The sequence below is a fragment of the Nicotiana sylvestris genome, chromosome 11, assembly GCF_000393655.2.
Source record: "Nicotiana sylvestris chromosome 11, ASM39365v2, whole genome shotgun sequence".
NCBI lineage: Eukaryota > Viridiplantae > Streptophyta > Magnoliopsida > Solanales > Solanaceae > Nicotiana > Nicotiana sylvestris.
The window spans coordinates 57,213,430-57,227,035 of record NC_091067.1 but is presented as its reverse complement, the minus strand read 5'-3'; the positions used below and the strand labels follow the sequence as shown (position 1 = coordinate 57,227,035).

Genomic DNA, 13,606 nt, shown 5'->3' with positions numbered 1-13,606 from the left:
CTCATGATATTGTTTCCCTTGTCGGGATATTATTGATATACTATTGTTCCCTTGCCGGGATTCTATCGTGATTTTATTGATTCCCTTGCCCAAATTGCTTTGTGATTGTTGCTTGGGTAAGGAAGAGTGTAAAAGCATGAAGGGTGATGCCGTGGGTGATATTTGTGAGTGAGTGTTAATGCATGAAGTGTGATGTCGTGCCGATACTGTAAATGCAAAAGCACGAAGGGTGATGCCGTGCCACAATATGAGTGATAATGCATAAAGGATAATGCCGTGCCATGATTATGTGAGGTAAAAGCACGAAGGGTGATGCCGTGCACGTGTTATTGATTTCCTTATTCTTGCTTATAGTTGAATTTTGGTGCTATGTATGCTCCTTTACTGAATTTCTGTTTGTACATGATATTCCCCCGAGCAGGTTTCCCCTTCCCATCTTTAACTACTAGTTTCTGTCATTATTACTTACTGTATATGGTATAACTGCACATGTTTATTTGGTAGTCTCGTCCTAGCCTCGTCAGTACTTTGCCGAGGTTAGGCTCGGCACTTAGCAGCACATGGGGTCAGTTGTGCTGATACTCCACTCTGCACTGCGTGCAGATCCCTGTGCTGGAGCTTTTGGACCACAGTGAGGTTGCTACCTTCAGTCCAGTGGCAGAGACCCGAGGTAGTCCTGCAGACGTCTGCAGGCCTTGGCATCCCTTTCCTATTTAGTTTATTTCTATTCTTTTCTATTTTAGAGACAGACATGTACTTTCTTGTTCAGACCCTATTTGTAGTCTTCTTAGATAGTTCGTGAGATTGTGACACCAGTTCTGGGTGGTTTATGTTTATGGATTCGTATCGGTATTAGTTTAAATTGTTACAGTTCATTCTTCCGCTTTATTAGTTCCGCTGTTTATAAAATGTTAGCTCACAATTGTTAAGGGATTAAAAATGAAAAGGGTAAAATAATTGGAATAATTGGCTTGCCAAGCTTTCACTAGTAGGCGCCATCACAATTCCCGAGGGTGAAAAATCTGGGTCGTGACAAGTTGGTATCAGAGCTCTAGGTTGCTTAGGTCTCATAATTCACGGACAAGCTTAATAGAGTCTGAGGGATTGGTACGAAGACGTCTGTATTTATCCCCAGAGGCTACAGAGTTAGTAAAAACTTCACATCTATTCTTTCCTGTCATGCTACTTGATTTCTAAATGCTAATTGAACTTTCACTCTATTCTTTCACAGATGGTGAGAACACGTACCACTTCATCAGCTGACCAGCAGCCCAAGCCCCCAGTAGCCGCTCTTGCGAAGGGAAGAGGCCTAGGTTGTGCTAGGGCCCAAGGCAGAGGCAGGGCTCAGCCTAGAGCTCGAGCAGAAGCACCAGCGGTGAAGCCTCAAGTAGAGTTTGACGATGAGGTTCCAGCCCAGACAGTTCTAGCAAGACCAGCTCAGGTCCTAGAGGGGTTCATCACCATCTCAGTACTTCAGGATGTTCTGGTCCGTATAGTGGGCCTTATGGAGAGTGTCGCCCAGGAAGGTTTGCTTCCTGTAGCACCAGCTGTCTCTCAGGTAGAAGGAGGAGCCCAGACTCCTACTACTCTCACCCTAGAGCAGATGACTCCCCAGTTTCAGACTCTAGTAGCTCAGCCAGTTGGGGCAATTCAACCTGGTATTGTGGCACAGACCGGTGAGGGGCCAACTATGTCTGCTGATGCCTTGTGGAGGTTGGACAGGTTCACGAAGCTTTTCACTACTATCTTTGGTGGTATATCTTTTGAGGATCCCCAGGATTATTTGGACAGCTGTCATGAGGTTCTACGTAACATAGGAATAGTGGAGACCAATGGGGTTGACTTTGTTGCTTTTCGTCTTTCTGGATCCGCCAAGACTTGGTGGAGAAATTATTGTTTGGCTAGACCAGCTGGGTCACTGGCTTTGACTTGGGATAAGTTTTCTCAGCTATTTCCGGAGAAGTTTCTTCCTATCACTAAGAGGGAGAACTATCAGAGGCAGTTTGAGCGTCTCCAATAGGGTTCTATGACCATCACTCAATCGAGACCAGATTCATTGACTTGTACCATCATTCTCTTCTTATACTTCCCACTGAGAGAGAGAGAGAGAGTGAGGAGGTTCATTGAGGGACTCGTTCAGACTATTCGATTACAGATGGCTAAGGAGACAGGGAGCGAGATTTCTTTTCAGGATGTGGCCAATGTGGCCAGGAGAGTTGAGATGGTTCTATCACAGGGGAGTGGTCAGGGGTCTGACAAGAGGCCTCGTCATTCGGGCAGGTTCAGTGGTGCCTCGTTTGGAGGAAGGGATTCTTTTAGTAGGGGCCATCCTTCCAGGCCATTTCATTCAGCACTTCAGGCTTTTCACGGTGCTCCATGTGGCCATGATTCTCATATGCAGTATTCTGATCAGCTTCCCTACAGTGCACCACTAGTTCCTATCAGTGCACCACCGCTCCAGAGTTTTCAAGGTGGTTATTCAGGCCGTCAGGGTCAACAGTCTTAGCAACCGATGTCTTGTTATACTTGTGGCGATACGAGGCATATTGCTAGATTTTTCCCTCGAGCACCTAGCAGCTCTCAACAGCAGGGTTCCTATTCCATGGTTCAGGCATCGAGTGTTCCACCGCCCGCTCAGCCAGCTAGAGGTGGAGGTAGAGGTGCTAGAGGTGGAGGTAGAGGTATTAGAGGTGGATGTTAGGCCGCTAGAGGTGGAAGCCGACCAGCAGGAGGCCATCCCAGAGATGTAGTTTAGAGTGGTAGGGCCTAGCCTCGATGTTATGCTCTTCCAGCCAGGCCTGAGGCTGAGGCCTCCGATGCAATTATCATAGGTACTATTCTGGATTGTAGTAGAGATGCTTCAGTTCTGTTTGATCTAGGGTCTATATACTCCTATATGTCATCTTATTTTGCACCATATTTGGTCATGCCTAGTGATTCCTTGGGTGCTCCTGTATATGTGTCTACACCGGTGGGTGATTCTATTGTGGTAGATTGTGTCCATCGTTAATGTATAGTTGTGATTGGGGGTCTTAAGACCCGAGTAGATCTATTACTTTTGGACATGGTTGATTTTGATGTCATATTGGGGATGGACTGGTTATCACCTTACCACACTATCTTGGACTGTCATGCCAAGACTATGACCTTAGCTTTGCCGGGTTTACCTTGTTTAGAGTGGAGAGGGACTCCTGGTCATTCCACCCGTAGGTTTATCTCATATATGAAGGCTCGACGTATGGTTGATAAGGGATGTCTGGCCTATTTGGCGTATGTTCGTGATTCTAGTGCCGAGATTCCTTCTATGGATTCTGTGCCTGTTGTTCGTGAGTTTCCTGAGTTATTTCCTTCAGACCTGCTGGGTATGCCACCCAACAGGGATATTGACTTCTGCATTGATTTGGCTCCGAGCACTCAACCCATTTCTATCCCACCATATCGTATGGCCCCGCCTGAGTTGAAAGAATTGAAGGAGCAGTTGCAAGACTTGCTTGATAAGGGCTTTATTAGATCTAGTGTCTCGCCTTGGGGTGCGCCAGTGTTGTTTGTTAAGAAGAAGGATGGATCGATGAGGATGTGTATAGATTATTGGCAGTTGAACAAGGTCATTGTTTACCGTGAAAATGGTAACAACAATTAAATTTGTAAATGAGATTCTAAAAAAATGTGATCTATTCCCGAGCTAGTTTTTGGAGCAGTTGATGCTAAGAATGCTAAGTATAATGATGAAAAGCGATCTAAAACGAGGCAGTAATCAAACTAAAGGGGCCTATTGACCAGGTGCATAGATGGTCGATAGGACCTCGGGGTCGACATTAGTATCGATCTCGAACTATCGGGGGCGGTCAGGAATGGGATAACAGGCAGAGATCTTATCGAGCAAGGCTCTATGTTACCATTATTGAGCAAAGTAGTGAAGAACAAATAATAGAAGGATAAATGTTGAACTGGCCTCAGGCCAGTAAGAACGAACAACTTAGAAGAAAAGAGAGAGATAGAGGGAGAGATATTATTGCACTTGTGGAGAAATAGAGCAACATCAGCCCGCTACAAAATGGTATGGGTCCCCTTATATAGGCGAGGGAACACGGTATGGTACATAATGCATTAAATGTAAAGATACGGGGATGGGACGGCTAGATGAGACACTAGAGCCTATTGATTCTAGCTGCTTGCCTCGGGAGTCCCCCGTCTTCGTAACTCTTGCTGGGCCGCGGATAGATCCCTTAACCTCGGAGCCACTACAAGGACACAGATGATTCTCGAGATAGGGAGCCCGATCATGATCCCACAACCTCGAGATACTGTCATGACATTCCAAATATACCTTAATGGCGAGAAATGGATTCCCCTGACTTCATCGCATACAGATAGTCTCCGCATTTCCTAGAACGAAATAATAGGAAACGATATTGAATCGTCGTCTTGAGGTCATTATTGCCATGACGTCAACCATCTAAGAGCATTAATTGCCATGTCCCAGGGAACCGTGCAGGGCCACCGTCAAATGCGATAACTGAGAAACCAACGAACTGCCATAGGCTCGTCTCTTTTGCTTCCCCAGCGATTCCTATAAATGCTCCGGTTGCTAGATACTCCCCATCTTCACCCTTCCTTCAGGCCCGTAAATCAGAATTTTGCTATTTGATACCTTTACTTCTTTCCCTCTCTTCACAGAAATGTTTTACCATTTTTCATGGCCAGGACGTCGAGGACGGTCTGTCGATGAAATGATACTGCGTCATTGTCCTGATTTCTAAGGGGGAAAACAAATTGGTTCTTAATTTAGAGCAATGGACCCCTCTCGATATTGACACATTGAATGATTTCAACATCGAGACTCCTTCGTTTACACCGGGTCGATGTGAGCATGTATCTCGATATGTTAGCGTCGTGACTGATGCTGACAAAGTGAAGGAGGATTGTCGATGGAGCAAGGTAGTGGAGGTTGATATTCCTTACCCCAGCGACAACATTACCGACTTCAAGGCTGGCTTTCTTTACATATATACTTACCCATTCACCCCTGGGTCCTGATAAATCTGTCGAATCTCCTCCTTTGGAAATCAATCCGGTTATCCTTGACTTCTGTGCTCAATATCGGGTGACCCTCGGTCAGATATACCCAACCTTTTGGAGGATCGTGTTGATGCTCATGCACTTCATCGAAGGGGTTACAGGTGAGGTTTTTACCCTTAGCCATTTGATCAGATTGTATCGCCCTCGGTTGTATCGAGGCCTAATCAAGCTTCGACAGCAGTCCAAAAAATCTTTCTTCACAAATGATGAGGGAAAGGACCGGGGATGGATGAGCAGGTTTATTCGAGTGAGGACCTCAGATATCATCCTAGCCCGGAGGATTCCTTTTCCAGAGCGATGGAACGATCGACGTAAGTGAACTTCCCTCTAGCCACTTCTCAATTAACCTTTTGTTTGTCACGATAACCCCTTTGTGCTCTCCCCAGTCGCTGCTTGGCATCCCGAGGTGGTCCCAAATTTGGCGGGATGGATCAGGCGTTTGGATGAAAGTTTCCCGTATAGTCTTCGGTCTTGGACCGTCATGGCTAAGGAGCGTTGGGTGGCTAAGAATCACGGTGAGGTTTCTTTACCGCTTGTGCTCCGCATTTTGTGTTCCCTTCCGAGCTCTAAGCAACAACGTATCGTGTTTATTGTGTTGGTGCAGGCCTTGGCGAGAATATGCAGATGAGGCCACCCCGCGACGGTGAAGCAGAGGCCTTGGGGCCTGATATGAACAAGAAAAGGAAAGACAGGGCAGCCACTGCTCGTCCTGATGGAACTGCTGCCCTAACCTTTGGGTTGAACCTTGATGTTGAGGGGGAGGACGATGATGTAAGTCCATTGAGGAGGAGAACGAGGTCGAGCGCGAGAGATGTACAGGTGCCCCAATCAGAGGCTGCAGAGTCTGGGATGGCTGGGTCCGGTAGGGCTAAGGAGCCGGGGGTCCTCGAAGAGGACGCTGATTTAGCTTCAAATCGTGCGGCCAGATTCGATGTAGTTTCTGCTAGCAGGACCATTGGTCCTGATGGGTCAGGGTTCGGGGCTTTCCAAGAACATGGGTCGCTATTTGGAGAAATCGGTGACCCGAACGATCTTATTTAGAACTTTCCAGTCTCATCAGGAGAGCTGAGGGATGCTGAAAGGATGATCAGTGTCACGGTTGGTACTCCTTTCAGAGGGGGAGGCTCATTGCTAACGTTTTTGATGGCGTAATCGACAGAGCTGATCTCGATGTCTCTGGTGCCGCCAAAAGGTGGAGGAGTCCCTACAGTAGGTAATAACTTTTCCTTGCACGTTTCTTTTCGCTCTCGGGCATTATTCATTATCTTCCTTAACTTTCTCGTTGCGCTGCAGTGTAAAGAGATGTATGATCATGCCATCCTTCGTCTTCGTAGGGAACTTTCTTGCCACAAGAAGGAGCGTAATAAAATTGCTTCGAAACTACAAGACTCGGAGGCTCGTGGCACCTAGGAGATAAAGAGTTGGGGGAGCTTCAGGCCTCTTTGGAGGCGGCGCTTCGGGAGAAGGCTGCTCTTGCTGCTCAGGTATTCTGCCTTGCTCATACCTGCTCTTTTACTCCGTATCCACACATGTCCTGTATTCACATATTCACCGTCTTTCCTTTCATTGTAGGTCGAGCAGAGTAGCTCGTGGATTAGTCAATTGGAAGCGGAGGTCTCCGGGCTGAGGGAGCAGAGCGAGACTATGACCAGGGAATTGGCGACATCCCGTGGCCTTCTTTTGGATGCTCGTAGGGAGATTGCTACTTTGGCCGCAACTAAGTCTGAGGTCGAACGAGATGCTGCCGCTTATAAGGAGGATGCGGCCATATCGCGTGCAATGGTTCGTGACATATCCCTGGTGGCTGAGCAGAAATTGGTCTGAGCTGTCGAGCATGCCAAAGCGAAAGCGAAGAGGGAGGTCCTGGAAGAACTTGAGGCTAGAGGCTAGAGGCTTCGAGCTGTCTGCCGACCTGGAGGAGGATCGCATGACGGAGGGAAGACTGGGGCTCTTGATTTCCCTCGATAGGGGTGAAGATGATAGCGGCGAGGAGTAGTCTCCGAGCCCTTTTTTTTTGTATGCCTTCTTTTTAGTTCCATGTGTTCGCCCTCCTAGGAGACGAATAGTAAAAGGCATTTTTCCTTTTTCTCAATATATGAAAGGAGCTTTTATTCTAGTAGTCCTTCTTATTGCTTTCCCCCTCTTATTTTTTGCTTCCAAGCATCGAGTATCGGCCTTTTGGAGCCTTTTCGTAGGACGGACTAGGGGCCCCGAGCCATGTTCCGAGGTTGAGTCGGTAGCTCCTCCGAACTAATATTTGCGACGTCGGGGATCTCCCAAGGTCCCTTGATTTTATGAGTTATGTGGGAGCCTGAGGTGATCCTACTAGTGCACTCCCCAAGGAGAAGGTGACGTTAACGCGGCCAGAATTAATTGGCCTTCTTGGGTAATTGAGTAGTTGTTTTCTGGACCCTATATATTTGTCTATCCGCCTTTCAAGCAGCGATTTTGCAATCTTTGATAAGCCTATCTCCTTTGCAGAGCCCGGAGCTTTGTGTGAGTCCTTCCACCTCTTTGCTCCAGGAAGTTTTACCTGGATCTTCCTCTTCTTCTTCTTATTTTGCTGTAGTCATGGCTGCTGTTTCGACACCTGATCCTCGAATGAAGGGGAGTCCTTCCCATGCTCCACCTTCGGTCAGCAAAAGTGGCTCACCCCAAATGCTGGGGGAACGAGGCCCGGGGTGTGCTGCTTCGAAAAGGGTCACCACATCGAGGAAGCCTCCCAATGTTCCGGGCCATCGGGAGCATGTGTCAAGGATTATTTCATCGGTAAGGGAGGAGAAACTTGGGGCAATCAGGAGAGAGTGCGGATGGGGGAAAGGTGTGATTCTACAAGTACCTTCCCCCGAGGAGAGCATCATGACGTATGTTGAGGGTTTCTTGAGCGTGTATACCCATGTTCTCGTAATGGGTTCCCCGAACTGGGTCGTGCATGATTTCTGTAGAAGGTATCAAGTAAAGTTGGCGCAAGTTCATCCCTTTCTCTGGTGGATAGTGCAGTCGATGAGATATTTTGCTGATAAGGCCGGGATAGAGTTTACCATTAGTCATATCATAAGGTTGTACCGACCATTACATTACCGAGGCCTAGTTGCTCTTCAACATAGGTCCACTCGAGCTTCTACGATCGGCAGTGAGGAGGATGAGGATCGTGGATGGATAAGTCAGTTCGTTCGAGTCCGGACGACCGATATTATCCCCGGAGAATTCTTACTGTTTCCTGAGAAATGGAACTCCGCACATAAGCACTCTGTTCGAACTATCTTTATCTTCATATGAGGTTGGCCCTCATAATGATGCCTTTCTGTCCTTTGTTTATAGTAACTCATTGGTTGCCCGGTGAGGTCCCTGATCTAGCCGAATGGTCTCATAGGCTGGCAGCTTGCTGGGCTCACGATAGGTGCCAGTGGCAAGATCTTTCAAAAGGGAGATGGAAGGCGAAGCATTATGGTAGGTGCATGGTGTCCCCCTTTTTTAGGGATGGTTTCCTTTTTGCTGATTTGCGCGATTACTCTATCGCAGGTGCCGGGAGTTTATTCGAGGCAAGACTGGGTTCCCCGAGGGAGGAGGAGAGATTACTGGCCCAGGAATCAAGGAGCGCTGGCAAAAGGAAAGGTGTTCCGTGGTGCAGGAAGGCTTGCGGTGAGGCGCCTTCTCCGCAGCGGTTGAGGGGAAGCGATTCGGTCGGCCGACAGCTTCCGGGATTGGTGCACCATTGGATGTTGCTTTGGCCCTCAGTGAGGCTCATCGTCTTGGCCTTGTGGTGGGTTTTCGGCTATGGTAGGGATTTTCTGGCCCCGTGCTCCTTTCTCTTCCCTTTACTCACCTGGCTTTTCTTCTTCAGGCTTTTGATAGGCTCAAAGCCGAGCTGCTTCGTTATGAGGCCTCATTGTGGGAGGCTCGAGAAAAGGAAAAATCCCTCAAACTTCTCTATGCAGAAAAGGAAAATGATCTCATTTCTTTACGGCATGGGGCGGACCAAAGCCGTGCCCGGGAGGCCCTCGGAGAAACAGGTATTCTGCATTCCGCACTGGCCTGTATTCCCCCTTTTGTCTTGTCGTCTTTGACGTGTTTCCATTTTAGTTGAAGGACAAGGCAGATGAGCTGGGACAACTCTGGGGTGAGGTCGGCAAAGCCAACCGTGAATTCACTGAGCTGCAAGCGCGTGTTAGTTCCCATTCTGAGGCCAAAGAGAGGGCTCAGGCCGCGACATCCGTTCTTGAGGCGCAATTTCAGGCCGCTCGTGCGAATGATTCTGCTCGGGCGAAGATGATCGCGAGACTCTCATTCGAGCTATCAAGAGCAAAAATCGAGGTGGTGAACATCCGGGCCGAGGTTGTAATGAATAATAACAGGGCGAAGCAAAAAATGGCGGCTCATTCAAGGAGTGTTGCTGTCGCTAAGGCTGAGCTGAAGAAGGCCCTCGATCATGCAAACAATAGTAGGAAGTATGAGAGGTGCAGGTCCCGGAGGGAGACCCTCGAGCAGATTCATACCAGAGGCGTCGATCTTTCGGAGGAGATCGGATAAGCCAAAGGAGAGGAGTTTGATTCCAAGTTTCTGATATCCGATGATGAGCATGATGAGGAGGAGACCGCCAGACCGTAGCTTCCAGAAAAAAAGGGGGAACAAATATTCCCTGCCTTCTTTGTTGTGTATATATAACTTTCATTATACGATGCAAGCCGAGGTTGCGCTCGTTATCAATATGTAGTAATAAGAGGGGAAACCCTGCAACTTGTAACTTCTGTATTGCTGCTTGTTGGAGTTTCCATTGGGTCGATTCGATCCCGGATATGCCCTTAGGCTTGCATGCTTTGATTGTCTTCGGGTTCAGTCTCCGAGTTGGGATCCGACTCAAGCTTAATATACCTCGAGTTTTGCTTTTGTTCGGACTAACGATGATGGTTTTTATTTCCCCCCCTTAGGCGTTTGGTTGTTTCAATCAGCTTCGGGTCCAGTCTCCGAGTCATGTTGTGACTCAAGCTTTAATTGACCCCAAAGTATTTTCGGACTGGCGATAGTGGCCCTCATGTCGTGCCTTTAGGTATGTTGCAGTTTTTGGGTCCAGTCTCCGAGTCGTGTTGCGATTCAAGCTGTAATCGACCCTTAAATTTCATTGAGTTTCTGGCCGGCGACAGTGGCACTTATGCCGTGCCCTTAGGCATATTGCAATTTTGGGGTCCAGTCTCCGAGTCGCGTTGCGATTCGAGCTGTGTTGATACCCAATTTTTCCCTATGTATTTTATATACAAAATACTTTCAAAATAGCATATATATGCATACATAAGCATACCCAAGTGTTTTAGTATTTTTCCAATCTTTTGAAGAGTTTTTAAAATCAATTTACTATCCATTTTAGAAGTACAAAATCCATAATTATTCTCAAAATCATCAATTTTGGTGAATAATTTATTTTATTCCCATATTTATACCAAAATATAGTTAAGATAATTTTTGTATATTTTTACAATTTATTTGGTATTTAAAAGACTAAATTGCATATAATTGCAATTATAGCCTATTTTAAAATTAATAGCATTTCTATAATTGTAAAATTGGTTTCAATATTTTAAATCAATATTTATGCGTTATTAGTTTGGTCAGTAGTTTTAGTTTGTTTTTAAAGTCTTTTTCACTATTTTTACAAAATAAAAGAGGAAAATTGGCTATTTAACATTTAGCCTATTTCTATTTCAATTACAGCCTCATTTCCTTTCAATTTTAACCTCAATTTGACCCCAATTCCGCCCAAATTAAAACCAACCCAGTTTCAATCTGGATCCAACCCACGACCCAATTACAAACGACCCAACCCGTTCCCCACCTACCACTTAAATCTGGACCATTGATCACTCAAGATCAACGGCCAAGACTCGCCCTTCCATAATTAAACCTAAACGACTACCCTAATCTACCTCATTCTCACCTGACCCGCCTCCTTGAAACCCTTCGTTTCTCAAAACACTCTCAAGCTCTCTGAAACCCTAGTTATCTCCCACCTTATTCTACCATGTTTCCACCGGAATCCGTGACTTCTCAGGCTATGGATGGTTGGTACTCACCCCCCTCCACCATCAAACCATGGTTGTTCGAAGCTTCGAGGCCCGACTCCAATGTCTCTCTTCAGATCTTTCTCAGATCTATAGATTTATGGCTTCTCCGGCCATAATTCCGGCGTGTTCAAGCAATATGAGTCTTTTTGACTCAGGATCAGATTTTCTTCCAAGCCTTTCTCATTTCTAGGGTTTCTTTGAAACCCTAAGCTATTCGAGGTTTTCTATGGTTGTTTTCTTAGATCTATGCTATATCTGTGTTCTACTGGAATTTTAAAACGTTTTCCTAAATCTTCTCTTTCAAAATTTGTTTCTCTTCGATTTAGGGTTTCTGAAAAAAGTTTTAAAATGTTTTCTGACTCCTCTTCTTCTTTTCTTTGTGTGAATCTGTCTATGCTACGTTTTTATGTTCTCTTTTCTACCTCGCATGTCCTTCTCCTGTGTTCTTAGGTTTGCCTTATTATGCATATTCTTCTACTGTGCTCCGTTCTTGTTTCTACTGGTTTCTTTATCATGCTTTCACACATTTATCTTATGTGTTTGTTTAACCCTGTGTTCCTTTACTGTAATTTCTACTAAGCTCTTAGTTCTTATTTGCCTTCTTCTGGACTTTGTTTGAGTTCTTTCTAAACATGTTTCATCTACTGTTTCCTTAAGTTTATGCTACCTCTTTGTCTTCTGAACTTGTTTAAGTTCCATGCTTTTCTTAAAACATGTTCTTTATGCTTCAAATCAGCTTTTTCACTATGTTTGTTTCGAACCTACTATTTTACTTGTTTGTTTTCTCATGAGCCTATGAAAGAGACCTCTGAGCCTGTTTCAGTTATTTGTCTTCTCGTCTCTGCATCTGATTCGAGTTGAAAACCCTAGGATTTGGGGTTTTGGAGAGTTTGATCTTATGTTTGGACTAGGGTTCTATTATGGAACCCTAGATTCTCTCGAACTAAGTCTGAGTCTATGTACTGAATTTGAGCCTCTTTGTTTGTTACTCTGAACCTTTCTATGCTAGATTCTTTCTAATTAGCATGACAGTTCTTTCTTGTTTGACATGTCTGTATGCTTTATATATGAGGAATTCTTCCTTCAAAAGAGGTTTTGCCAACTATCGATTGATTCCGAATTTCTTTTAATAGGGTTTGATTGATTGTTACTGATTTTCTTTAATTAAACCTTTGTTCACCTTTTCTAGTTGGATTCATTCATACCAAAACTCACTTTCGGATTTTTACTGGCTGATAATTGATTGCCTTTCCTTATTTGCACAAACTGTGTTGCTGTCAAACTCTTTCCTTAAATAGTTTCTATGTATTTTCCCTTCTTGTACTACTTTGGAAAAGATTTTAATCCAAAACTTTCCTTAATTTTCTTCTACCCATTTGAAATCAGAATCCCTTAACTAAAGGGAGATTCTGTGTGATTGATTGCAAACTATTCCCTTACCTTTTCTTACTTGTTTTCTGCACTATAAAAGGGGCATGAGCCTTCTGCACTTAGACACCTTGAACCTTCAGTTCAACACTTTGAATTCAATACTTTACACACACACCTCTCAATTTCAATACTCTACTCTCTTCTGAGATCTTTTGTACTGTTTGCTTGCAATTTGGTTTACAAGACTTCAACTTTCACTTATTTGTTTCCCTGAAACTGGTATGCCCTAATTTCGATTTCAGCACCATCCCTATGTGTTTATTTTACAGTTGCTACACTCCTGTCTACTTTGCTATTCATGTTATGTATTGAGTATGCTACTCTCTTTTTGCATCTGCTGTTTGTTATGAACTCCCTATACCCCCACTCCCTTCTATGTGTTTGAGTTAAGGTTCATGGACTGACAACATCCAAATTGCTGCTTAGGTCTGAACCTGATCCTCAATGGATCCCAACTCTCAAATGTGGCTAATAGGCTAGTCAGGGGTGTGCCATCACTCCTGAATGCTGGGCATGACCACTAGCCTGCCATGGCTCTCCCCAATTCCCCCTTGTGCACTTACACTTACTCTTAGATTCTAAGTTCTGCCCCCCCTCTTATGAGCCTTGCTTTGGGATCTTGAGTTCCCTCTAAACTTGGACATCTGAGGGCTGGCATTTCCACACTGCACTATGCTCTTAATTCTGCAATATATTTGGGTTGTGAGCACTGCTTGGAGTCCATTTGAGGTTCTTGAGGAACTTTGACACATCCCAAATAAGAGAAGGCTTTGGAAACTTGATCCTGGAAGTTGGTTCACCTCATATTGTTGGACCTTGAGTCTGAATTAGGCTCCTTCGTTGTAGCTTAATTTCTGATGTAATTTTACTTTTCTTAATTCATTTTGGTCTGTAATATGTTATAATAACTTATAGGGTTCTAGTGAAAAGGGGAGGGTCACTTATGTATGAAAAGGGTAGATAGCATGCTCATAGGCGTTACTATTCACAAGTTCTGCACTTCTGCATATCATATAGAAATCCCGTCTGTAGGTTTTTCT

At 45.1% G+C, this 13,606-nt stretch overlaps 1 protein-coding gene across 1 annotated transcript; it reads left to right on the top strand.

The window, feature by feature from the left end:
• Positions 1–6,249: 6,249 nt before the first annotated feature.
• Positions 6,250–9,609, top strand: LOC138881066 (uncharacterized). Its single transcript, XM_070161266.1, has 7 exons — positions 6,250–6,288; positions 6,373–6,439; positions 6,490–6,563; positions 6,652–6,897; positions 7,561–7,713; positions 8,602–8,721; positions 9,163–9,609. The coding sequence occupies exons 1-7, from the start codon at positions 6,250–6,252 to the stop codon at positions 9,607–9,609; spliced, it is 1,146 nt and encodes a 381-aa protein (XP_070017367.1).
• The last annotated feature ends 3,997 nt before the right edge of the window (positions 9,610–13,606 follow it).

Excerpts from the sequence above, each read along its gene's own strand:
- LOC138881066 (XM_070161266.1), top strand. The coding sequence starts at position 6,250 with ATGTCTCTGGTGCCGCCAAAAGGTGGAGGAGTCCCTACA. Across the intron at positions 6,440-6,489 it reads TTCTTGCCACAAGAAGGAGC|GAGATAAAGAGTTGGGGGAG; the intron begins GTAATAAAATTG and ends CGTGGCACCTAG. Across the intron at positions 8,722-9,162 it reads GTGGTGCAGGAAGGCTTGCG|TTGAAGGACAAGGCAGATGA; the intron begins GTGAGGCGCCTT and ends TTTCCATTTTAG.